Source organism: Nymphaea colorata, chromosome 11, assembly GCF_008831285.2.
Source record: "Nymphaea colorata isolate Beijing-Zhang1983 chromosome 11, ASM883128v2, whole genome shotgun sequence".
Classification (NCBI taxonomy): domain Eukaryota; kingdom Viridiplantae; phylum Streptophyta; class Magnoliopsida; order Nymphaeales; family Nymphaeaceae; genus Nymphaea; species Nymphaea colorata.
The window spans coordinates 17869261-17896949 of NC_045148.1; the positions used below are offsets into that span (position 1 = coordinate 17869261).

General features: G+C 40.0%; 1 protein-coding gene across 6 annotated transcripts in view; it reads left to right on the plus strand.

Moving 5' to 3' along the window:
• The first annotated feature begins 12592 nt into the window (after nucleotides 1-12592).
• LOC116264446 (uncharacterized) overlaps nucleotides 12593-27689 on the plus strand; it is a 72163-nt gene continuing 57066 nt past the window's right edge. Inside the window, exons 1-3 of one of the 6 annotated variants that reach the window (XR_007574693.1) lie at nucleotides 12593-14293; nucleotides 16702-18448; nucleotides 23015-23610. Coding sequence is in view for 1 of the 6 variants with exons in the window: in XM_031644667.2 (XP_031500527.1) it covers nucleotides 16706-17848 (1143 nt within the window). In the remaining 5 variants the exon portion in view is untranslated. The other 5 variants (XR_007574692.1, XR_007574694.1, XR_007574698.1 and 2 more) reach the window with 5 other exon arrangements.

Sequence of the window (27689 nt, forward strand, 5' to 3'; positions counted from 1 at the left end):
CAAACAGAGGAAAACCGGCCAATTTGCCATTAGTCCCCGCCCTTCCAGGGTTATGGAGTGGAGAGGCAACTAGAGTACGTTTAAATAATGAGAGTTGATCGAGGAGAAGCTCCAGTTTTCGCTTTTGTTCGCACTCGACACTGTCAGAGGCGATTTATTTCCTCACTAGGGCTAGCCGAAGGCGGTGGATGCGGTTCTAAATGAGGGTACATATTTGTGTTTTTCGGTTCTGAATGAGTTGAAGCAGTTCAACGTGGATGTACATTTGTGTCCAAGTACTGTAAATTCTTGTATACTCCTCTTGTTCTGTTTTACCAGCTTATCTTTGATCCCCATGTATTCAGATGATGTATCTTTTGGTTGTTCTGTTTTATGCTTGACCGGAATCTTTGAAACCGACGTCTTCCGTTGTATAATTGATGTTGTTGGTATCCTTGTCTGCAGATTGTCTATCGTTTCGTTCTTCTCTTTTATGTTTGAAGCTGTCTCTTTGCTACGCACATCATATCGTGTAGTTTTCCTATAGCTTGGCCGGATATTAGATATTGTTGCCCTCGAGTTCTTAGAAATGGAACTCGGTGAACCTGTGCAGGGTGTGTAGATTCTGCACTTTGTCCGTTACAAAGAGATAAAGGAGGCGATCCACCATATTTGAGAAGGGGATATCTACAGATTTGACCATTTCCTCAATCAGCACAGATTTGGCTGTTTCCTCATTTCAGCTCCATCTTCTTCATTATTGTTGAAATCAATCCCAAGATTTTAGTAACTCTTTGAAATCAATCCCAAGATTTTAGTCCCAAGATTTTAGTAACTCTCTCATAAAGGTGTTTCCATCTAAAGATGGTTCATGAATTCCTAGTGTAAAAGCATGAGAATTCCTAGTGTACAAGCCGAACCACGTAACATGCTCCCTTCCTATTCGCATCCTCTGTTTCCTCATTTTATGCTTTCTAACATGGTATCAGAGCAGGGCTTACCTAAGCTCCTGAATGATTCGTGAGGATCGTCAGAGATAGAGGTTGCCGCTGGAATACAGGAAGCATCAGCGAGAAAAGTTATACCCTTCTTCCTCCTGCGGCGGTACAGGCGACGCACGGGGCAGAGGAAAACAGGTTGTAAAATTCCTGTTTTTCTTTCCTGTTTTTCCCTTTCTATTTGTGTGAATGCTATCGGCAGAAAAGAACCGCTTGTTTCACGGTTGAATCTTGGAATTTTTGGAGACCCAAGAAGGAGCAGTCAGTTTTTTGAAGTGTCGCCGACCTAGTCCTGGTTCATCACCGAACTGCCGCTGGGCGTGAGCAGTTCTGGGTTCAAGGTCGTCCCCCTCGCCCCTTTCTTTGCCCTCTCGCCGGCTCCCTCAGGCCACTGGTACACCAAAGAAGAGACCCTGCTCCAGCAGTCTCTGCCGCTCTCTTGCTGCCACCCCCTTCCGTCCACCGGCATCGCGCTGCCTTGACGTAGAAGGTGCCGGCATGTTAAAAGTGCCGCCGCTGCTGTCCAAAGCGAAGACCATCTGTTCCTTTACCATGGCAGATTCTACCATGGCCAATACTCCCAAAAAGAGGGAACGATCATCACCTCCATTCTCCTCAACGACACCAACTATCTTAGCTGGGCCAAAGCTGCTTGTCTTTTCTTGAGTGGACGATCCAAAGTGGGATATATCAGTGGACAAATCACACCTTCAGCGTGAACAATCCTAACTATGAGGATTGGAAATATGAAAACGATATGGTAATGGCTTGGCTTATGAATTTCATGGAACCTCACATATCCAGTTTATTTCTGTATAAAGAAACAACGAAGGAAATATGGGATACTTTGAAGGAGATATACAACGAGCAAAACAATCTTGCCCGTGTGTACCAACTTTAACTTGATATTGCCAATCTCACCAAAGACGGTAAGCAGACCGGTCTTTATTTAAACAAGCTCCACAGCTTGTATGATGAGCTTGCACAATACCGACCAGCCACTGCCGATGCCAACGTCTATAAAAAAAGATTCGAGGAAGACAAAATATTTAAAGTTCTTGCTGGCCTTGGACCTGAATATGAGAATCTTCGAGCCAAATTCTCATGATTAATCCTTTACCAAGCTTTAATTAAGTTTGTCAAGCAATTCAAAGAAAAGACACTAGAAAAAAAGTCATGAACCCGATATCCAAATCAGAGTTACATGAAGCTGGTCTAGAAAAGATAGCGTGCATAGCTCGGTCTGAACAAAATTCATGGAAACTCAATTCAAAAAATCAAAGCGGTGGGAACAATCTCCAACGGAATCTTAGTAAACTCAAATGTACTTATTGCAAAAAAACCGGACATCTTCATGAAAGATGTTGGGAGCTCATCGACAGACCCGTAAGAGACAAACCGGCTACCCTTCTCAAGCTGATCTTGCTCATTTTGTTACAAAAGGTGATTTAGAGAAAATTTTCCAACAATTCTCTAAAACAAATCTAGTATCTACTCATCCAGTCGGCAATACCAATGAAGGTAACAACCTTGCTCTCTGCACTCATTCTAGTAATTCTATATGGGTTGTTGATACGGGTGCAACTGATCACATGACGAATGATGCATCAAGGTTAACTGCGATTGATTGCATAAACAAAAAGCATGTATTTACAGCCGACGGATCACATATTGCTGTTGATGGAACTGGAAAAATTTCATTCTTTGAAAACAAATCGTCTTCTATCTTTTATGTTCCAAATCTCTCCACTAGTTTGATGTCAGTTAGTAAGTTGACAAAGACTTATAATTGTTTGGTCATTTTTTCTCCCAAGAATGTGATATTTCAGGATCTGGAAACGAAGAAGGAGATTGGTAGAGGACGAGAACAAAACGGGTTGTATGTGATAGAAACTCCCGGAGCTAGCTTTCTCATACATACTAATATGGAAAAGAAGAGGCAAGAATATCAAATGTGGCATGCACGACTTGGGCATATTTCAGACAAAAGCTTGAAGATGTGTGTTCCTAATATCACCACTAACGAACACTCTTGTGATGCTTTCGAATATTCAAAGTCTAATAGACTGCCGTTTCAATCATCTACTGAACGATCCACAAACTTTTTTGATTTAGTACACTCTGACATGTGGGGGCCAGCTCCTGTGGAATCCTATACGGGATACAAGTACTATGTGTCTTTCATTGAAGATAAATCTCGCATGTCATAGATATTTTTTTTTAGAAATAAAAGTGAAGTTTTTAAGACCTTTCAAGACTATTACAATTTTGTTTACACTCAGTATGGTGCAAAAATTAAGAAGTTTCGATCTAATAACAAGGGGGAATATGTGAATCAACAGTTTGAGGAATTCATGAATAAAAAGGGGATTCAACCACAACTTACATGTTCTGGTACTCCCCAACAAAACGGGGTGTCAGAAAGGAAAAATAGACAGCTCCTTACTACCGCTCGCGCTCTCATGATTCACATGAATGTACCTCAAATGTTTTGGGCAGAAGCAATTGGTACTGCCTGTTATCTTGCCAATAGAGTTCCAAGTTCTAGCATTGAAAATCAAGTTCCTCTTGAAGTTTTACTTCAAAGATCGATTTTTATTAAGCATTTAAGAATTTTTGGGTGCAAATGTTTTGTGCATATACAAGAAAAATTTTGAAACAAACTTGAGAAACGAACCTTGAAATGTGTTTTTCTTGGATATTCTAACAAGAAGAAAGGTTATAGATGTTTTGAACCAAGATCAAGAAAGTTTTTTGTGACTCGGGATATGAAATTTTTTGAAAGTGAACCTTTCTATGAGGCACCGAGTCAGGGGGAGACTCACATGCAAGATCAAGGTACCACTCCTACTGCTCCTTCTGCTCCCACTTCCTCTATTGCATCCACTGATCCTGCTGCTTCCTTTCTTCTTCCTCCCACTTCCTCTATTGCATCCACCGATCCTGCTACTTCCTTTCCTCTTCCCCTTGTTGATATTTTTCAAGCTCCTCAGAACCAAAACCAGCAATCTAGTGAACCTACCATCTTAGAAAATCCAAACCAAGATAGCAACTCTTAGCCACTGGTGCTCACACAAAGCCAAACTCTTGAACCAATACTTAGATGATCAACTCGTCCCTCTAGACCACCACCAAAACTAAAAGAGTTCTATACCTATCTATCAACCCAACACGTTCATTCCATAGACAACTACACTACTTTTGATACCTTATCCAAACCGTACCAGTCCTATATTCTCAATACCTACTCCCATCATGAACCAAAAAACTATGAGGAAGCAAGCACAAATCAAAATTGGCAGGTTGCTATGCAAGAATAGTTGTCTGCATTAAAGAAGAACAAAACTTGGGAGTTTGTGCCATTGCCCGAAGGGAAGAGAGTTGTCGGATGTAAGTGGGTATACAAGATAAAATTTCATAGTGATTGTTCTATAGAACGATACAAAGCTCATCTTGTTGCTAAGGGTTTTACTCAAACCGAAGGAGTAGACTACAATGAGACCTTCGCTCTTGTTGCTTAGATGAATATAGTAACGATTCTCCTATCAGTAGCATCAATCAAGCGGTGGAAACTAAAACAACTTGATGTCAAAAATGTATTTTTTCATGGAGAGCTCAATGAAGAAGTTTACGTGCAAGTTCCTCAAGGCATGCAACATGAGAAAGGATATGTGTGCAAACTAAAAAAGACCCTTTATGGCCTTAAGCAGTCCGCCCGAGCTTGGTTTTCACGCCTAAGTGAAGCATTGGTTAAAATTGGGTCTAAGCGTAGCAGTGCTGATTATACAATGTTTGTCGCTATTCAATCTTCAAAAGTAACCATTTGGCTTGTTTATGTAGATGATATCATATTGACAGGTGATGACAGAGATTTCATGGCCCAAGTCAAAACTTATCTAAATCAGCAATTTGAAATCAAAGATCTCGGGATCCTACGATACTTCTTGGGTATAGAAGTGGCGCATTCCGAAAATGGAGCCTTTATATGCCAAAGGAAATACACTCTCGACCTCTTGAAGGAAACCGGTTGCCTGGGTGCCAAGGTTGCAGACACGCCCCTTGAAATGAACTGCAAATTGAAAAAAGAAGAAGGGGAAGACATCGAAAACATTCAAAGTTTTCAAAAGTTGGTTGGAAAGCTCATATACCTAACCGTCACTCAACCAGATATCACCTATGTTGTCAATCTGGTAAGTCAGTTTATGCACAATCCGAGGTCAAGACATGTCGAAGCTGTTCGCAGGATCTTGAGATATTTAAAAGGAACTCCAGGGCAAGTAATCTTGATGAAACGAGATCAGAAAATAGATGTAACTGGATATTATGATGCTAACTGGACAGGGGATCCAAACAACCGAAAGTCTACATCAGGATATTGTACGTTTGTTGGAGGAAACTTGGTAACTTGGAAAAGCAAAAAACAGTCAGTTGTGGCTCGATTGAGCGCAGAGGCTGAATACAGGGCCATGGCTTCATGTACATGTGAGTTGATATGGATAAAAGCATTGCTCAAAGATATGAAGATTGAAATGAGGGAGTTTATGAAGCCTATGTGCGACAACATGGTAGCAATCTATATTAGAGCTAATCCTGTTTTTCATGAACGCACTAAGCACATCGAAGTTGATTGTCACTTTATTAGAGAAAAGATATCGAACTATTAACACACCACACGTCAGAAGCGAATTTCAACTTGCAGATATCTTTACAAAATCTCTTGGAAGGGATCGCCATATATATATCATGCGCAAGTTGGGGCAGATCGACATCTGCTCCCCAACTTGAGGGGGAGATTGTCCGTTACAAAGAGATAAGGAGGCGATCCACCATATTTGGGAAGGAGATATCTACAGATTTGGCCGTTTCCTCAATCAGCCCAAATTTGGGCGTTTCCTCATTTCAGCTCCATCTTCTCCATGATTGTTGAAATCAATCCCAAGATTTTCATAACTCCCTCATAAAGGTGTTTCCATCTAAAGATGGTTGTAACTCTATATAAATCGTGAATTCCTAGTGTAAAAGCATGAGAAATAATATGAAGAAGAACGCCCCTTTTCTCTCGTGGATGTAGGCTACAAGCCGAACCACGTAACATGCTGCCTTGCTCTGCTCCCTTCCGATTCGCATCCTTTGTTTCCTCATTTTATGCTTTCTAACACACTTCTGGTGTTTCATCACATGTGCTCTGCTTATTCAACGGAAAGTTGATTGTTGTGGAACTTTCCTTTTTTGCAGATTTAGTTTCTTCCTCTCCAGAAGTTTAATTTGGTGGTTCACCCGAAAGGCATGGAATGGGTTTGATTTTTTTAATTTTTAGATACAGATGTTCGGTCGCTATTCTGCTTAGCTTTCCATCAGGATACCTTCTTGATGAATGTTGAATTTTTGTCATTTGGTGGTTGAAGCCATGGATGGTGCTTGAGTTTCAAATCTTGAAATAATAGATGGCACTGAAATGTTGAAGTAGTTTCTGTTGCGTGGTTATTAAGAAGAGATTTCATTGCAATTCTGCTCCCACTAGCATCTCGTTCAAAAGTATAGATACATGTGCCTACGTCGCTGAGCTTCAGAAATTATTTGAGGAAATCTTACCTCGGACAGATTGTCGCTAGACACGTTCTTTGTCTCATTAATTTTTTGTGGAGTATGCTAACAAACCTCGCAAAAAAAAAAAACTATTTTCTCTTTAAGATTTCTACTGCATATGAAAGCATACCCAGAGTTGTAGGAGCTCAAAATGTTGCATTAATAACATATCTGCACTGTCTTCTAAACAGCTTCCTTGGTGGAGCATGAAAGGTCGTCTCAGTCATTCTGAAACTAATGTTAAACGTCTGTTTCGTTGATGAGAACTAAAGTTTCATTTACTTTCTCTAGCGTAATTTCCACTAGTTTGGAATTGTCCTACCGAAATTCCATTCAATGCCAACTTATCCAGGTTATGATGGAAAGTCGCACAAATTGAGGAATAGCAAATGTGAACCTGCTCATTCTCAAGGTTTCAGGATAGAAAACCTTCCTTGTTAACCAAACAATTGTAACCTTTTATCTTGCAAAATGATCTTCGTGTATGTCTGGGAGCTATAAAGACTTGGTTTCTTGCTTTACCACTCAAATAGTTGAACAGATGGACAACTTAAATTTCATTTTTTGTTTCTTTCATTTCCTAATCATATGCGGGTTTCTGATTTTTGTAAGCATCATGAAGAAATTTACTTCAATTATTTTACTCGAAATTTCCAACTGTTTGAACTGCAACAGGAGTATGTTCAGAGTCGTAATATCATTGTGGAGTATACTATGTACCCGTACAAGTTGTGTGATAGGAAACTAGGTGTTGTTCAATTTTGTCAGCTGTATCTTGGGCAAACACAGTGGAAAATTGAATCAGGAAGCATGGTACTTGGAGCTAAAATTAAGAAGGAATAGAAGACCACAAAAGCAGATGAGCAGGTTTTCAAGAACTCCAATGCAGAGAAAGGGAAAATCTAGTGAGAAGCTTCATATCCTTCCGTGAGATAAGCTTCTGATTAAAAGTGGTTTTCTTCTTGGCAAGCAAGCTTTGAGTATTGCTTTGTATTGTGTAAGGTGCAGTATTGCAACAAATAGGATCTGAAATGTATATGTGTGTGTGCGAACACAATGCCCAAACCTTGTTCTCTTAAGTACGTATAGTACGATTGCCTGCCCCATGTTCATGTACTTGTATCCACATCCATAAACAATAATATCCGTTGCTTCTTATATTTTCAGACTGTAGATAATTTTGCTTTCCCTTTCTTTGTACTTTTACATCCTTCTTATCCTTGAATTTCCAAATTGAGTCCCCTTGGTCTCTTCACCAGGTTTAATTCAGCATTTGCAGTATTGACTTTATTGAGTTTGTGTCCAAGGATGACATAAAAGAAAGCGGTTTCAGAGTGAAATCCTTCATTCCCTCTTGTTCCAAGTTTTGGAGTGGGTCTGAATATAGACATCGCTGGCAAGGAGCACTTGTTAAAGTGAAGAACACCAAAATGTCCATTTCTGATTGAAAAGACTAAAAGAAACTAGCATTTGTCCAATTGCACAAAGTAGTTGCCCTTCTTGAGGGTTAACTGGAGGGTGGTGTCAAGGGTGCATGACTGATTGTGCCAATCCAATCACTGCCAAAGAAAACAGTTGTTAATGAGAAGGTGGCCAACATGCGCATTTCTGATTGAAGAGACAAAAGGAAGCGAGTGACTGTCCAAATTCACAAAGTAGGCACTTTTCTTGACTAATTAAAGTATTATGGTGTTGCGAAAGGTAAATTTGCAGGACACACTCATTCGGTGGCTATGGCCACGAATTGGTGTCTGTTAGCTCTACTATTCTACCACACAAGTTCCTTTCTTGCTATTTCCTTTCCCATTGTCCTTCTAGTCTTGCAGGAAATGGGGTTCAAGCTTCACAGCTATGGTGTGATGGTATGTTCCTTCTTCTTGCTTCTGCCTCTTGGCAACATGATCCCTGCTTCATCTCTGTCTTGCAGCATCAGATCACTAAGCCCATGTCAGGGCGCATACTGTGGTGCATCTCCCACCTCAGAGTGCTGCAGAGCCCTCATTTCTCAAATATCTTGCTTTTGCTACTATGCGAGAAAAACCTGCTTATGCATTAGTCATCTACCCCAGGACCGGCCGAAGGATTGCAAGGGCCTGCAGGCTTACTTACCCTAGATACTAATTCGTGGCTCTTACTGAAATGCGAAGTAGTAAGGACATGTATATGTATAAAACCAAGCTTCAATCCTCATGGTTTTTGCTGATAATGTGTGCAAGAACACTACACTTTTGACTTTGGTATGGCTTTCTTAGCTACTCGCGATTGGCCATGATGTAAGTTTCAGCAATCATTTATTTATTTTCGATTGAATGATGGATGAAAACCAGAAACTTTTTTCTAATGTAGGGAAGCTGGATTTAGCCAGGGCCTACAATTGTCTGCCAAGAGTTAATATAGCAGGATTAATTATGCCAATCACTGCTATGTAATGATTAAAGAGGAGCACCGATTTCTATTTGAAAATATCAAAGCAAGCACTTGTCCAAATGCACACAGCACCCACCTGTCCACCTTTCCTGACAAGATAACAATTATTTTACTTTACCAAATATGAAATTTGCACATCGCACGTGGCACATACGGGGTATAGTATTACACCGATGGCGTGTATATATATATATATATATATAGATAGATATAGATATATGGTGTTGAACATGCTTACCATTCTTTTGTGCTTTATAAATCATCAGTGACATCAAACGCATCAAACAAAAAAAAAAGTCAGTGGTGGCCATAGTTGATATTGTTCAAGTGGGCACCATTAATGTTTGACATATCAGACCTGTTTAGTTGGGCTTGCTGTTAGATCCTAACAACTGAATGATGTTGATATATTAAATCCTAACGACTCATTGAGGGGACAATTGAGTTGGTTCTCTCTTATTTCTCATTAAATGTTACATTTGACATGTTGTTTTAGTTGCAAAAAAACTTACATATAACTTTTGGACATCTATCCTCTCAATTATCCCATTTTACGGAACCGAAATCTTTTTGTGCTAGGAAAGATAAGGTTCATTTTTACTCTTGTTCTTTTCCTGGAACTCTTTTGAGTTTTGAGGCCTTTTTTCAAATACATTATAAAGACCAACATTTGCAGAATTACATTGTATTTCCCACCACATGAACTCTTAATCTGCAAAAAGATTGTCCGTAGTATCTAATGTTTGTAAAAATTCAGTTGGTAAACAAAATTGGCACAACTGCCAATTTGGTGAATTAGTTGGTTCACTGATTTCTATCGTAGATCGACCAAAAGCACGAAACATCACCCTTAAGAAAATGGAAAATATATAAAAATTAATTAAAAATAAAATGCATAAAATATTTTAATAAATAACTTAAAATTGAGACATGGCACTAATTTCGGCCGTAAACGGACAACATTTGATATTCAAATTTGAAATCATATCGCACTGCCAACTACCTTATTTGCAAGCCCAGGCGTTCATTTCCAAGACGGCTGAGCCCAACTTTGGAAATGAAGGTTTTGGAATGCCCACCTACCATTGGAAATGAATGTCTGTAACTCTCTAAATGGGTTCCCGGGAAACTGATGGCTTGATGAAGCCGAGAGCTACTTTCCCACTACTAGACAAATGTGGCTCGCTCTTCTCTTTCACCTAAGCCACACCTGTAAAACCTCAAAAAGCAAGTAAATAACCACGCAATGAATGATAGACCTGGGAGACGAACTCGCGCTTCACGCATCGCCGTCTTATTTATGAACAATGACCGTCCCGTCAGATCAAGGGAATTGGTTCATGAACGTAGCAGTTACTGTCGAAGTCGGACGCTGCCATCCATCCTATTCAAACTTAGCATTAATGGTGAATGGCGTTTTGTGGCTGTGCTCTGAATTCAGTACCAAGTGGCTTTCAATCTGATGGGTGAATGCCACTTTCCGGCAAACAGGTGGTAAAAATAATTTAACCAAAGAGTTGCACCTTGTCTTCAGCGTTTACTGTTGGATTTCCTCCGCCTAAAATCAGCTTACAGTAAAATCTTGAAAGCTGGGGAGAGTTTCAAGGTGGGTGTGCCATCACGGGTAAATTGTCATGTCCATGTCCAGGAGGGGGAGGGAGAAGAAGAGGGAAACCGTGCCACTTGAAATTCGAGAAAGTTACTCCACTTTCTGCAGAGAGAGATCTCTGAATCTTCACCACAGTCTGTTTTGTCAAATAAAAGGCTGATTAATGCAGCACAACAGTTCTCTGTTGTACGTGGACAAGAGAGAGAATATCAAGAAAGAGCTAAGTGCCACATAGAGGATCCGCATATCTTGACAGTCGACGAGTGAAAGTGCGCTCTTTCCTTCAAAATGATTCCATAATAGAACTGTACGAAGTATCATTGAAAGAAAATACGTATGATTGTTGAGATTTCAATAGATATGGTACCGTATGGTTAGTTTACGGAAGGATGAAACAGTTAAAATTATTTTTTAACTGTTCTTCGATGAGGCCATCACCATCACCATCGCTTGGTGTGACCTCACCATTTGCGCTGCTTGTTACAGTACAGTAACTACAGAGAAGCGAGCCATACGTGGTCCATGATGGATGGCGATGGCGAACCCACTTGGCAAAGGCTGAAAAGAACTGCTTTTTAACATGTTGCCACCGACTGCTAAAGGTGAGAGGTCCACTAAAAGGGCTTTTTGATTATCCTGGATCTTAAAGCTCATATTAAAATTGTCATTAATGGTCAATAAATTACAAATTCGAGAACTGTTGAGTTAGAATTTTTATTATGTTTCAAATTGAATCAGACATCTAAAATCACAGGAGCGGGGTATCTGCTTCGAAATTCAAAGTTTAATCTATGATGAAATTCTTGCATCTTTCAAGTAAAAGTTTCATGTCCTTATTAAAAATGAAAGATCTAAAATCCTGAAATCTGAGAATCCAGAGCCTAAATTCCTAAGATAACAAAAATGCAAGTATAAAAGGTCTGAAATTGTACACTTACAGTAGGCACATCTACGAGTTAACTAACTAAATGGTACCCAGCTAGAAAATTCATGACATGGGTTCTTTCCAGTACTTAACTTTTTTACTCTCTTAAATTAGGAAGAAAGAAAGAATTTTAGAGGTTGATCGCCTGAAATGACAAAAACTATTTTCTTATCGTCGTGCAGGATCTAGTTTTAAAATAATGCTCACATTTAAGTTGAAAACAAAACTAGTTTGAAGAAAGAAAATAATAGCTGTCTGTTTTATATATATCTTTATTTATATAAACGCCAAAAATTTCACGCCATTATTAATCAAAATGACTGAATGATACGTGCAAAACAACTCGTATAAAACACTTTCTCAGCAAGAAAGTGACAACCAACTCTGGGCTGCAACCGCAAATTTTCCTTCCTGAGCCAGCAGTCATCTTGACCGTCAAGATCAAACAAGCAAGGTGAGGAGTAAACTCGTACATTGCCCTAACGACGACTAACACGTTAGCAGCGGAACTGGATCAAAATGCGCCTATTTTACCACTTTCTACCCTTTTCTTTTACCTCTTCTTTTTATCAAGTAAATGTAGAAATTTTTTTACCTGACAGATCACTTTCTTCAACTCGAGCTCTATTTCCAAGACTTGGAGCTCTGCCTTTCTCTCTCTCCCCTGCTCTTCCTTGTGGTAGCCTATAAATGGTAGTGACACCCTCCTTGTAACACACATTCTCATACATCAGAATCTCTTTCAGGTTTCTTTTCTAACTTGAAATGGGAAAGTTCAAGTTCTGCAGTCTTCTGCTTTCTATCCTCATGGTGATGCTTCTTGCCAGGGCACTGCCATCCTCTGCAGCAACTTGCGATCCCAAGCAGCTGAGCGTATGTCTGGGCGCAATACAAGGTTCAGGACCGCCTAGTGGTGTCTGCTGTTCTGCCCTTAGTGCCCAAAAGTCCTGCTTCTGCAAATATGCCAAGGACCCTTCTCTCAAGGGCATGATCATGTCTCCTGCTTCCAAGAAGATTGCAAATTACTGCAATGTCCCATTCCCTAGTAAATGTTGAACCGAGATATGACAGCCTTCATCTGCTCTCTCTCCCTGTCTGTCTGTCTCTCTCTTGGTATGAGTGTAGTAGGATATGTTGCATGCTAGTTTGAGAGTATAATGTGTGTGGTGCTTCTAGGGAGTAAAGGGCATGAGATACAACTTTGTATTAGTCCATTTACTTGAGCTTTTTGAATATTTATCCCAGTGATCTTTATATTGCAGTAGTACACTGAAGCTCCATGCTTTGAAGAATATGCACTCCCATTTCATTCTTCTATCGCAAGAACACCATCCCAAGTAACATCATGGCATAAAGCTATTTTTTTTTTTTTACCAATATTCCAACATTTAAACGAAAGATGTCTTTTTGCTCTCGGTCACATTCACTTGGTTGCTTACCAAGCAACGTATTCTTTGAAGTATTACAAGCACCTTTGTCCAAGATTGAGTGTATGGCCTAGCTCTAACCTCCTGGCTATGGTGTCCCCCTAAAAATATTCAAGTTGAAACTTGAAAAAGTGCCAATTCTTGAAGACAATGAACAATTTTCATATGAACAATTTACCACGAAAGAACAAGAGCGCTTCATAATTAGATTTGAGAAGTACTGGAAATATATATGATTCGTCGACTTCCTGAATATGAGAAGTGTGTAGAAGTTTTCAAGACCAAAGTGAATGAAAGTTTTTGATCAACTGTGGAGGTTTTAAAGGAGGTTTCAGGTACTATTTGTACATTGAGGTTCCCTCTGAACTATGGTCTCTCATTTTCTGAATGAACGCTGTGACAGAGCAATGAAAGCAAATTTGGAATATGAGCTCATATCTTCTCATCTTTCCATGTAAAGTTACAAACGCATGAGTCTCGATGGGATTAGCAAAACACAAAGGATTAAATTCAGTTGTTCCCAATGCAGCCAAATGACTGCGGTCCAGTCCATATTTTTTGGTCTAGTTTTAAATTGAGATTGGCTCATAAACTGTTAAAAGTTAAAAAAAACAAAAAACAAAAAAAAAACCTCGAGACGAACTCTGTCTTGAAGGGCGTGACGCAATTGCGGGAAGAGTCCACTGTTTTATAATGGAGCTGGAGCCTTATGGTCTTTAACACATCATTTCCTGATTCAACCACGACCGTCTCTTAGACGTTAAACTGTAACAGGGCAGTAGTGATTCAGGTACCGTCTGGGATGCTAGACTGACCAAGTTTTGACGAACTCAACCGAGCTTTTCTCACTCTCTTGGGCAAGGTGTCAGGTTCATTCTCACACCCACATCTTAGTGGGACAGAGCAAGTCCTTAACCAGTGTTCCTAATCAAAAGATTAGGAATGACAAAAGTGGCAGAAAGCAGCAGCATTGCCATGTGAAAATTTTATAGAGGTACATAGGTGCAGCTGTAAGACCCACGATTTTTATTAAGTTTCCTTAAACGTTTGGAACGTTAATTTGATGAGGAATCATCAAATGGAAGATTAAATGATTTATAATGAACATCTCAACTGTCAAGTTTATCATAAATGAGATGTTTTTGGGAAAAGATAAGGATAATGATGTAACTGCAAAGGAGAAATCATCGTTTTACTGTAGCATTAGCGTGCAACATTAGAAAGAGAGAGAGAGAACGGGTGAGAAACGTTTATTGCTCTCTTGTTGGAACGGAGGCTCGTGGCTGCGGGAAGAGAACCAGAAGCAAGGGTTGTTGCTGGAAGTTGCTACAGAGTTTCAAAGGTATGGGATTTTCAGTTATGAATGGTTCATGTAGCTTGTATCTTCTGATGATTTCCGGTGGATAGCGATTTATATGCATATTATACTAGTCGATCTGCGCATGCTATACCAATGTTCTTCGTTTCTAGCTACCTTTGATTTCCTATAGATAGAGCATGCTAAATACTGAATTGAATTGAAAAAAAAAAACAGAGCATGCTTATCTGATATAAAAACACACACACAAAAAAAAAAGGGGTACGGTCTTTACTGAGGGGTTTCGACTGAAACCCCCGTTCAGTCATCCCCTCCCGTGAAGAACGAGGCCTCGATTTCCTTTTTCTTCTGCCACGGACGCCGACAGCAGGGGCGTTTTCTTCAATCTTCTTGTTGCTGGAGAGCTCCAAGAGAAGGGAACACCGTGATGGTTGTAACAGAAGCGGTTTGGGGGAAAACAGTAACCCTCCCGTCGTTCCTCCTTCCCTGCCGGTTCCTCCACACGTCGCAAGGCAGAGATGAAAAACGGTAGCAGCAGAGGAGGCAGCGGCGGCTAAGAGGGTCGGACGGTCGATTGGAAGCAGCGCACGAAGAACCCTAGCGTCAGGGCAGGGGAGGAAGACAATCTCCTCCTCTCTGGTTCGTTCCCCTTTGAGGACGACGAAAGCTTCACCGTCGAGCGAACCATGCGAGGAAGGAGCCTTGGCGCGAGACAGAGAGATCTCTCTCTGGTTTTGGTCATGGAAGCAAGGTGGAGACTCCACCACCGGACGAACACGAAGACGAGGAAGAGGCGCTCGTGAGGAGAGAGAAAACGCAGGCGTGAAATGAAGAAAAACGAGCGTGGGCCAAATTTATATCAATGATCAAAAATTTCAAAGCGGGTCCACCTTATTATCAAAATTTGCGAAAAAAACTGTTATAACTTTTAAGCGTTCATGCCGCAACGTTTTTGCTGAAAACCTCTTCAAAAAGAGGCTTGGGAAAGTGATTTTCAGCAAAAACCATGCATTTAATAAGAAATCACGTTTTGGTACCCCCTGAATTCTTAACAATTACAAAAAGGGGGTTTTATAAATTAAAAACGACATGATATGCTATATTACTTTTTGATGCTCTTTGTGGTGTTTAAAATTTCAGAAATATGGTTCTGAAATTAACTTTGGAACCATTAGAGGAGGAAAGTCACGTTTGAGAATTTAAATACAAATTTTATTGTTTCAAATAAGGATTATAATATTGCTAATAGAGGTTTCTAGATGCAATGAGTTTTGCTCGATTGCTATTCAGTTAAGATTTAAAATAGCTGAATTATTCTGTTTGGAAAACCGAGCCTGAGGGCGGACGGTTTCTGTGAGAGGTACTAGACGATGTCTAGCATTGGTAAACTCTCACTTTTGAAATTCGAAGGCGAAACGTGGACTTTGTGCAATGGTTATGCGAGTGCGAGCTTTCTGTTTTGCCCAGTGATCGGTTTCGTCCCGGGAAGTAGTGGTGCGTCTGAGCTCACAGTTGACGCACGCTCCTTTGGCTGTACTGGAGGGCCCACAGGGTATTGGGCGGCACAAGGGCCCGGGATTCTGTTCTGTTTCTGTTTGGGAGCGAGACTCCTGGTCTCTCCACCCGGGTTCCTAGAGAGACCATGCTGCTGCAGCGGCGATCTGGGATATCTCAGGAGGCTTCACTTCAGGTGCCCTCGATCCGTTGGATCGCCTGGTGAAGAGATGTTCTGTTCTGCCCGTGAGTGCCCACGGGGATTTCTGTTGCTCGGCACGATGACCTTGACATTGTCAGAGGACCACGGTTGGAAGCCTACGAAATTTTGGGAGGTTGTGCACACCTCGTTTTGTTGTTGAACATGTGACGTTACTCTAATATGTGTTAAGATTTGAAGATATTTGTTTTACAAAAACCAGATATTATTTTGATGGGCCATGTTCCACACATGGCTGGATTTTCTCATACTCAGAGGAATTCTGACCCTTCTTTCTATCTACAGGTAGTCCTTGATAGATTTTGGCTTTGGAGCGACGACCTCAGTCTTGTGATGGACGGGCATTGGCATTCTGGGCACTGCGTCGGTTTTGGGGATTTGTGGTTATTTTTGTTTGGGTCCAGTATTTTATTATTGAAATAAAACAATGTCTTCTGTTCTGGTCATGACTCAATATTGCTTCCGCTATTATATAAATGAAAGAAAATTTTTGGTGTCAAAAATTGGGTCGTGACAACTTTGGTATCAGAGCACAGTGTCTAGAGTCAATGTCCAATGCCAAGGTCGATCACAAGCAGAGGAAAGGTCATCCAAGCCTGTTACGAATGTATTTTTGATTTAGTGTGAATATTGAGTTTTAAAATTTTAGAGTAGCTTTAACGAATTGTTTTACTTACGAATACAATAGTTATATTTTGTGTTCCTCCGTGTGGTGTAGTTCAATGGCACGTACTAGAGGAGGAAATGCTAGAGGCAGAGGCAGAGGCAGAGGACCTCGCAGCACTAGGAGTCGAAATGTGGAGACTCGTTCTGCCAGAACTGGGACACCTGTTGGAAATAATCAACAACAACAAGCGTTCATCATGAACACATTGCATATGATGACGGGAGTGATGCAGGGTCTGGTGCAGAATGCTTCTACAGGAGGAACTAGTACAAACACAAACGGAACGACAATTGGTGAGGCAAGGGGAGTAACTCACCAACAGTTTATGAGTTTGCATCCTCCGAAGTTTTATGGGAAAGGCATTGCGGACGATGCCGAAGAATGGATAAAGGAAACAGAGGAGATCTTTACCACCCTGGAAGTGCCTGACAACAAGAAGGTTCGGTATGGAACCTTTATGCTAAAAGGAGATGCTAAGGAATGGTGGCAGACGCAACGTGAGGTGAAGTTCGCAAATCACGAAGCGACCTGGGGAGAATTCAAGGAAGCCTTCACACATGCCTACATTCCAACCTTCACACGGGAGAAACGCATGCAAGAATTCCTGGACCTTCAACAAGGGAGTCTGAGTCTGCACGAATACATCGTCAAATTCAGACATTTGGAAAAATGTTGCCCCTATGTGTATACTGCTGATGCGGACCGAGCAAATAAGTTCGTCAGAGGACTTAAAGACGGGTTGCAGAACCAAGTAATTAGTAGTCGTCCGAGAGATCTAGACGACGCTATCGACATGGCCACACGTCTTGAGGAGGGCTGGAACAGGATGCAAGGGACAAACAAGAGGAGTGAATTTATGCGATCCAAGTCGAGGCCAGACATGCGCAGCGACATGGTGAACCAAGGAGATAGATTCAAGAGACAGAGGCCATCAACATCCAGGCAGGACGATGAATGTCCCACATGTCATCGCCAACACCCGGGCAAACCATGTTACAGAGAGGTCGGGGCATGTCTCTATTGTGGAAGGCGAGGACATTTTATTCGTGAGTGCCCGAAGAAGAAAGAGGCAGAACAGGGGCGAGGTGTAGCCAACCAACCAGCGGAGAAGAAGGTACCTGGGAGAGTTTACGCAACCACGGTTGAAGATTTGAGATCCACTGATGTGAATGAAGGTGATAGACTACGAATAAGTTGAGTTGCAAGAAGACATGACAACAAAAGAACAACCACTGCAGATAATGGATCGAAAGGAACATGTGTTGCCAAATAAGACCATCTCATTAGTTCAAATAGAATGACAACATCATAGAATAAAAAAAATGTACGTGGGAGTTAGAAGAGGACATGAGAAAAAAAAATGTACGTGGGAGTTAGAAGAGGACATGAGAAAGAGTTATCCCCAATTGTTTCAAAAAAGTATGCTCAAATTTCGAGGACGAAATTTCTTTTTAGGGGGGAAGGATGTAAGACCCACGATTTTTATTAAGTTTCCTTAAACGTTTGGAACGTTAATTTGATGAGGAATCATCAAATGGAAGATTAAATGATTTATAATGAACATCTCAACTGTCAAGTTTATCATAAATGAGATGTTTTTGGGAAAAGATAAGGATAATGATGTAACTGCAAAGGAGAAATCATCGTTTTACTGTAGCATTAGCGTGCAACATTAGAAAGAGAGAGAGAGAACGGGTGAGAAACGTTTATTGCTCTCTTGTTGGAACGGAGGCTCGTGGCTGCGGGAAGAGAACCAGAAGCAAGGGTTGTTGCTGGAAGTTGCTACAGAGTTTCAAAGGTATGGGATTTTCAGTTATGAATGGTTCATGTAGCTTGTATCTTCTGATGATTTCCGGTGGATAGCGATTTATATGCATATTATACTAGTCGATCTACGCATGCTATACCAATGTTCTTCGTTTCTAGCTACCTTTGATTTCCTATAGATAGAGCATGCTAAATACTGAATTGAATTGAAAAAAAAAAACAGAGCATGCTTATCTGATATAAAAACACACACACAAAAAAAAAAGGGGTACGGTCTTTACTGAGGGGTTTCGACTGAAACCCCCGTTCAGTCATCCCCTCCCGTGAAGAACGAGGCCTCGATTTCCTTTTTCTTCTGCCACGGACGCCGACAGCAGGGGCGTTTTCTTCAATCTTCTTGTTGCTGGAGAGCTCCAAGAGAAGGGAACACCGTGATGGTTGTAACAGAAGCGGTTTGGGGGAAAACAGTAACCCTCCCGTCGTTCCTCCTTCCCTGCCGGTTCCTCCACACGTCGCAAGGCAGAGATGAAAAACGGTAGCAGCAGAGGAGGCAGCGGCGGCTAAGAGGGTCGGACGGTCGATTGGAAGCAGCGCACGAAGAACCCTAGCGTCAGGGCAGGGGAGGAAGACAATCTCCTCCTCTCTGGTTCGTTCCCCTTTGAGGACGACGAAAGCTTCACCGTCGAGCGAACCATGCGAGGAAGGAGCCTTGGCGCGAGACAGAGAGATCTCTCTCTGGTTTTGGTCATGGAAGCAAGGTGGAGACTCCACCACCGGACGAACACGAAGACGAGGAAGAGGCGCTCGTGAGGAGAGAGAAAACGCAGGCGTGAAATGAAGAAAAACGAGCGTGGGCCAAATTTATATCAATGATCAAAAATTTCAAAGCGGGTCCACCTTATTATCAAAATTTGCGAAAAAAACTGTTATAACTTTTAAGCGTTCATGCCGCAACGTTTTTGCTGAAAACCTCTTCAAAAAGAGGCTTGGGAAAGTGATTTTCAGCAAAAACCATGCATTTAATAAGAAATCACGTTTTGGTACCCCCTGAATTCTTAACAATTACAAAAAGGGGGTTTTATAAATTAAAAACGACATGATATGCTATATTACTTTTTGATGCTCTTTGTGGTGTTTAAAATTTCAGAAATATGGTTCTGAAATTAACTTTGGAACCATTAGAGGAGGAAAGTCACGTTTGAGAATTTAAATACAAATTTTATTGTTTCAAATAAGGATTATAATATTGCTAATAGAGGTTTCTAGATGCAATGAGTTTTGCTCGATTGCTATTCAGTTAAGATTTAAAATAGCTGAATTATTCTGTTTGGAAAACCGAGCCTGAGGGCGGACGGTTTCTGTGAGAGGTACTAGACGATGTCTAGCATTGGTAAACTCTCACTTTTGAAATTCGAAGGCGAAACGTGGACTTTGTGCAATGGTTATGCGAGTGCGAGCTTTCTGTTTTGCCCAGTGATCGGTTTCGTCCCGGGAGGTAGTGGTGCGTCTGAGCTCACAGTTGACGCACGCTCCTTTGGCTGTACTGGAGGGCCCACAGGGTATTGGGCGGCACAAGGGCCCGGGATTCTGTTCTGTTTCTGTTTGGGAGCGAGACTCCTGGTCTCTCCACCCGGGTTCCTAGAGAGACCATGCTGCTGCAGCGGCGATCTGGGATATCTCAGGAGGCTTCACTTCAGGTGCCCTCGATCCGTTGGATCGCCTGGTGAAGAGATGTTCTGTTCTGCCCGTGAGTGCCCACGGGGATTTCTGTTGCTCGGCACGATGACCTTGACATTGTCAGAGGACCATGGTTGGAAGCCTACGAAATTTTGGGAGGTTGTGCACACCTCGTTTTGTTGTTGAACATGTGACGTTACTCTAATATGTGTTAAGATTTGAAGATATTTGTTTTACAAAAACCAGATATTATTTTGATGGGCCATGTTCCACACATGGCTGGATTTTCTCATACTCAGAGGAATTCTGACCCTTCTTTCTTTCTACAGGTAGTCCTTGATAGATTTTGGCTTTGGAGCGACGACCTCAGTCTTGTGATGGACGGGCATTGGCATTCTGGGCACTGCGTCGGTTTTGGGGATTTGTGGTTATTTTTGTTTGGGTCCAGTATTTTATTATTGAAATAAAACAATGTCTTCTGTTCTGGTCATGACTCAATATTGCTTCCGCTATTATATAAATGAAAGAAAATTTTTGGTGTCAAAAATTGGGTCGTGACAGCAGCTGAGTAAAAAATGAAATGTGACAGATCCTCTTCACATATCACCAGCTTATTTGGTATCTTCTGCTCGGAGTTGCCAGTGTCAGCTAGCAGAGTAACTCTTTTTACTCCAGGGTTGAAACACCAGGCATCTCATTCTTTCCTGTATATGTACCACGACCTTGCTTAGGCTTTAATGGTTACATCTTGCGTCATGTTCTCCGTTTTCAACCTATTCCCATTTGAATAGCAGAGCTTCTTCTCTGATTCAGTATCATTGAGAATGAAGACTGAGGCAGTGGCCGAGTCTCAGTCAGCGAGACAAACTAACTCTTGTGCCTGGAAGTTGATGATGCTCCTAAAGGTCATCTAGGCCTTCTTGTTTCACAGTTCTTGTAGCAGTCCTAGTAGCGTGCAATTTATGAAATAAGTAAAGCTACTTTTTCTGTATGATGATGCATAAAATTTGTTGCACTAAGATAGTCCAAAAGCTAAGATGGCTGAATTTCGTGAACCTTAGGTTTCCTTGCAATAATAAACAGTTAAATCACGTTCCTGATGTTCAAGGGGTGTTCACCTCGGAGTCTTGCACTCTTGAGGTGCGACAATTAGGTAGGGCACGCTAAGACAGGAAACTAAAGGTCAAGTATCCTAATCGGTCTGGTTTCTCTGGTTACTGGAAAAAATGGCGGCAAATGACTCTGTGACTTGTGGTGACAAACAAAAAGCCTTCGGACGCAGAGAGTAGATATTAACGCAATTTTGTTTATTTAATTAGTAAGAAAGGAGTGCGTTTTCGTAATTCAGTGGCTCGCTATCATCATTAAAGCATCTTGCAAGTTATGAAAAGCCAATATTGTGCCATCACGATGCAGAGAATGTCATCCATTAGATTCCAACAGCATTAATAACGCACATGGGAGCATCATAACCCCATGAAAAGACGAAGATCACATGTTGCGAGCGTCTGGAGGACGAAACCTTAAAGGTGTAGAGGGCCCCGCTCGTCTCTCAGAGAACCTTCGGGAGAAGGAGCCTTGGAACATGATTACCTTGAAGCAATGGTCTTGGAGTTTGGAGTTGTTTGTGGAAGCATAGCCAAGCTTGTTATCGTATACGTAGCTTTGGCAGAGCCAGAAATTGTTGGGTAAGGGATGTTGGTGTTTCAAAAGGCCACTTGTATATAAATAAATAAAAATTGATAAGATACTCGAAGCCCACATGTAGCTCCCACTGATTGGTAGCTTGTTATGTTATGGCGTAGCTTTGTTGATTTGGTCATCTACCATGATATTGGCCTTGGCCTCTGTCATGGTGATGTTCTATTGTTGTTCTTCTAGTAGGGACTTGGCTGAGCAGGAGTTCCCTTCATCATGAAAACCAACATCTTCAAGGAATTGTATTCTACTGGTAAACCATGAATGAAGGATGTGCAAAACTAGGCCCCCTTTTGAAAATAATCAAGAGGGAACAACAAGTTGGTGAGCAATGAGCCAATCTTTTTTTATTATATTCATGCAGTTTTATTACTAACTGTAACCGCTCTTCTCAAGTGGATCTGGATCCTGCCCGTCATGGGTGGATCCGGGACCGAAGATCAAAATGGGTTACTCAAGACCGAGGGTGAGCACTGAGCAGCACACGTGTTCTTTAGAGCATTCCACACTCAGTTCATATTGACAAGTTTCCTTAAGCAGGATAAATGATCCGACTCAAGACGATGTGATGACGTTTCATCCACGAGATGTACTCTAGATTAAGCATATTCTGATCTCCAATGCTCAGAAAAGTTGTTGGACATGGTTTTGAGCGGTCATAAAGCCATGAAAATCATAAAAGAATATGAGGAGGAAATTGGGATCCCTTCAAGAGATGGTTTTCAATGGGAGTTCAGTCGACAAGCAATATTGAAGACTAGCAGGAGAAGGGAGAAAAGGAAGTCTTGGGGATTAATTTATCTCTATGTTTTGAGAGTTGTTGGATAATTGAGGGAGATGAACCAGTTTTTGCCATAAAAAAACCATTGACCTTGGTCTACCGACCATTGATTTCAATGTGTCGATGGGTAGCAGAAAACAAGAAATAACAGTTAGGGTCCCCAGGTTATATACACACCTTCTACAGCTCCAGTACCATGTTAAAATACAAGAGAGACACAATTTTAGTGTGGTCTATCATAATCATGCCTACATCCGCTTTAGTCTCACGTGCTCAGAGTCTGTTCTCTGAGTTTTCCTTTTTTAAGTAACATTCCTTTACAATCTTGTATTTTGGCAAGAAATCTATTATGTTTCAATCTTGCTGTTCTGTTCCTATGCAGTTACATTGTACATGAGGCATTGTCTACATTTGCTTGCTTTTTGCATGGACTTTTTGCAGTGTGCTGCTGATCCTTTAAGAGGATCTGCTGTTTTGTGGAAGGAAGGTAAGAAGGTTGCCGACGGAAGAGTTCAGTTGGCTGAGCCAAAGTTTCCGTGAGACGAATGTTATGTGAATTCATTGAGAGGGTTTCTGATTCGGATATTAGAATTTCTGTGAAGTCTCACAATGGGCGAGATGGAAGATGTGATTGCAATCGATTTTAGGGAGAATTCCTGATGGCCACGCAGAGGAACGCGTTGATAGCAGCAAGTTTTTTAATGAATGGTTATCAGCGACAGACTTCCTGTCGTCTGGAGTTGCGGTTGTGTTGGTTCCTAAAGCAGATTACTTGTTACTGCTGTTGAATTTGTTTATGGGGGCTCTTGCCTGCTCCATTTCATCGACAAGAAGCACGAATTCATCCTTATTTGCTTGCCTTTTTGTTGTTAATGATGAAAGTTAATGTAAAAAAATAAAAAACGTGTGCATGTCTTTACGAAAAAGCTAGGTTCAACTTTTGGGTTCCCCAAAAGTTCCTTGTGGGATGACAAGTGCCCCTTTCACCTTGCACACCAAGAGTCATGTCATTTATTTTTCAGTTTTTTGTTTTTACATGTACATATATGGCCCTTTGGGTTGGCCAAACCTGAGTGAGGAAAACTTTCAATGAAAGTGTGTTCAAAGATTTCTTGTTGTGTGCTTAATTTTTGCTGATTCCACTATGGTGATTCCACTATGGCCATAATAAATCAATTGTTGTATATATACATGTAAAACCATTTTTAATGGCATGTTGGTCATTTTTATGCTCCAAAATCCATAATTATCACCATTTTTATGTTCAAAGATTTTTTTACATGTATATATATGGCCATAGTGGAATCACTAAGTTTATTTTTTACACTCAATTCTGTGAGAAATTTTTGTTCATTATAGCTAATGGCATGACCACTTCGAATATTTTTCAATCGCTCATACATGTATTTAATGGTGATAATTATGGATTTTGAAACATAAAAATGAAGACTTTCTTTTTGTCACAAGATCTTTAGGATCTAGTTGAGAATGACTATATAGAAAGTGCATAGAGCTCCAAACAAGGAGAAAAGACGATTGAATTAAGAGAGCAATAGAAGAAAGATTCAAAAGCCTTATTTGTTATTCAACAAACTGTAAGTGAGACTATCTTTCCTTGAATTGTTGGTGCTAATAGTTCAAATGAAGCTTGGACTATTCTTAAACAAGAATATCATAGTGATAAGAAGGTAATAACAATGAAACTCCAAACTCTCCGTAAAGAGTTTGAGACATTGTTTATGAAAAACAATGAATATGTCCAAGAATTTTTTTTCAAGAGCTTTCACAATTATAAATGAGATGAAAACCTTTGGAGAGGTTGTTAGTAATCAGAAAATTGTAGAAAAAATATTAAGGAGCTTACCGTTCAAATTTGATCATGTGGTTATGGCTATAAAAGAGTCTAAGGATTTGACTGCATATTCTGCTAATGAATTATTGGGTTCTTTTTTAGCCCATGAACAAAGAATGAATATGTCAACTGAGAAAAGTGTAGAACAAGCATTCCAAGCCTAAGTCAAGTTGGATGACTTTAGCAAAGAGAGAAAGGGAGCAGTTGTATGAAAGAATGCATGTCGCGAGCGAGTTAGAGGTAACTACCGAGGATGTGGATGAGGAAGATTTAAGGCAGGAAGAAACAAGTAAGAAGGAGGTACTATTGGGATAAAGCAAAACAACAAGCTAATGTAGTGAAAGAGAAAATAAAAGATGGTAACTTGTTTTTCACTCATACAGAGTCAAAAGAAAATATTGATCATGTATGATCTTTAGATAGTGGGTACAGTAATCATATGATAGAAAAGAGAAACTTGTTTCGTAACATTGATGAATCAGTGAAGCAACAAGTTTGACTTGAAGACAACAAAAATGTGCAAATTAATGGTAAAGGCACAATTGAGATACCAATTAAATGTGGTACTAAAAGGTTAATACATGATGGTTACTATATAGTTGGATTAGCCTATAACTTGCTAAGTATTATACAGTTAGTACAAAAAGGATATTTGATTCCATTTCATGATGATGATGTATATGAAATCAAAAAGAAATTTTCTAACATGCCACCTATAGTAGTGCACATGACAAAGAATAAAATATTTCCAATCGAGCTTTCACACTTTGATGCATATGCCTTAGTTGTAGACATTTATAAAGTGTCTAAGTTATGACACTTAAGATATGGACACTTGCATTACAATGGACTGAAGTTATTGGGGCAGAAAAAATTAGTTGTTGATTTACTTCGTCTTATCAATAATGAAAATATTTGTGAAGCATGTGTGTGTGGAAAACAACATCGTCTTCCATTTCCAGTTAGAAAAGCATAGAGAGCAAAAGCTTCTTTAGAATTAATGCATGCTGACATTCGTAGACCAACAAGAACTCCATATCTGAATAATAGTAGATATTTTCTACTATTTACTGATGATTTTTCTTGCATGAGTTGGGTGTTTTTTCTTGTTGAAAAATCTGAAGCCTTTGAAAAATTCAAGGAAAAGTATTTGCAGAAAAAAAATGTGGGCGACCTATAAAAATATTTCTTACTAATAGTGGGGGAGACTTTCTGTCAAATTATTTTGATAATTTTTGTAAATTACATGATATACATAGATAGTTAACGATAATAAAAACTCCCCAGCAAAATGGAGTTGTTGAAAGAAAAACCGTACAGTGGTAGAAATGGCTCGTAGCATGTTGAGTGAGAAGCATCTTTTAAATGAGTTTTTGGCTGAAGCAGTAGCTACAACAATGTATCTTCTCAACATATCACCAACCAAAACAGTCTGCAATATGACTCTATATGAAGCATGGTGGGAGAAAAAACCTGATGTAAATAATTTAAAAGTTTTTGGATGCATTGCCTACTCTTTGGTTGATTCTAGTAGTCGAGACAAAATGGACAAGAAGAGTGATAAATGTATTTTTGTGGGTTATAGTAATAACTCATAAGGTTATAAACTATACAATACAGTAGCAAAGTCTTTAATCATTCGACATGATATAATTTTTTTGAAGAATGGATCATGAGAGTGAAGAATAAGAGAAGATCAACATATTTCATTTGTTGAATAAACTTCTCACTCACATGCATCATCATCAAATGCTACTCATTCAGAAGAGACCAATTCAGATAATGAAGAAGATGTCGAAATAATTACAGATGGATCTTCTCCACCAAGAAAGGTACGATCTCTCCGTGACATATATGTTTCTTGTTCATTTGCTTTTATGATAGCTGAACCATCATGTAATGAGGAAGCATGTGGTAAAAAAGACAGAGAAAAAGCAATGCAAGAAGAGATCAATACAATTAAGAAAAATGACACATGGCAGCTGGTATATTTGCTACAAGGAAATGAACCTATAAGTGTGAAATGGGTTTACAAATTGAAGTATAATGTCGATGGAGATGTGCAAAAATATATGGCCAGACTAGTCGTCAGAGGTTATGTATAAAAATATGACATTGATTATTTTTACAAATTTTTCTCTTGTTGCTCGTTTTGAGACTATTAGACTAGTATTGGCACTAGCAGCTCATTTAAAATGAAAGGTATTTCAATTTGATGCCAAGTACGCTTTTTTGAATGGTGCTTTAGAAGAAGATGTATACGTACATCAACCACAGGGCTTTGTCATAAGTGGATAAAAGAAGAAAGTGTATAAGTTGAAGAAGACCCTTTATGGTCTCAAGCAAGCACCAAGAGCATGGTATGGGAGGCTTGACACATATTTTCACATAAATAGGTTTCGACGTTGTGAGAGTGAACCCACATTATACTTGAAAAATGAAGGTATTGATATGCTTGTGGTATGTGTTTATGTATATGACATTATCTACATGAGATCAAGTGATGTGCTTATTCAAAAATTCAAGGACAGTATGATAAGTGAGTTCGAAATGTCAGATTTGGATTTATTGCATTTCTTTCTTGATCTTCAAGTTGTTCAAACAAATAATAGCATTTTTATCTCTCAAGAAAAATATGCATTAAACCTACTTAAGAGGTATAAAATATTAGATTGCAAGTCGTGTTCTACTCCAATGAACGCAGGTGAAAAATTGACTGTGTGATGGGACTGCTAAAGCCAATGAAACAATGTTTAGAGGTCTAGTTGGTGGCTTGTTATATTTGACTCATACACGACCAAATATTTTATTTGCTGTCAGCTTGGTATCTAGGTTCATGCACAATTCATCATTACACCATCTGGAAGTAGCAAAACGTGTTCTACGTTACATCCGTGAAACTACTGAATATGGAATTTGGTATAAATCAGATGTTTGTTTTAACTTACTTGGTTATACTAATAGTGATTGGGCAGGAGCTGTAGATAATCGAAGGAGCACAAATGGCTATGTTTTACACTTGGATCAGGTGTTATATCATTGTGTTCAAAGAAGCAAAGTACGATGGCATTATCATCTTCAGAAGCGGAGTATATTGCTGCATCTACAGCTACTTGTCAGGCAATTTGGATGCGTCAAGTTTTAGAAGATCTTGGTCAAAGTCAAACTGGAGGAACACCAATCCATTGTGACAAGTCAACTATAGGAATGACAAGAAATCCGATTTACCATAGGCGAACAAAACATATTGAACTTCGTCATCAT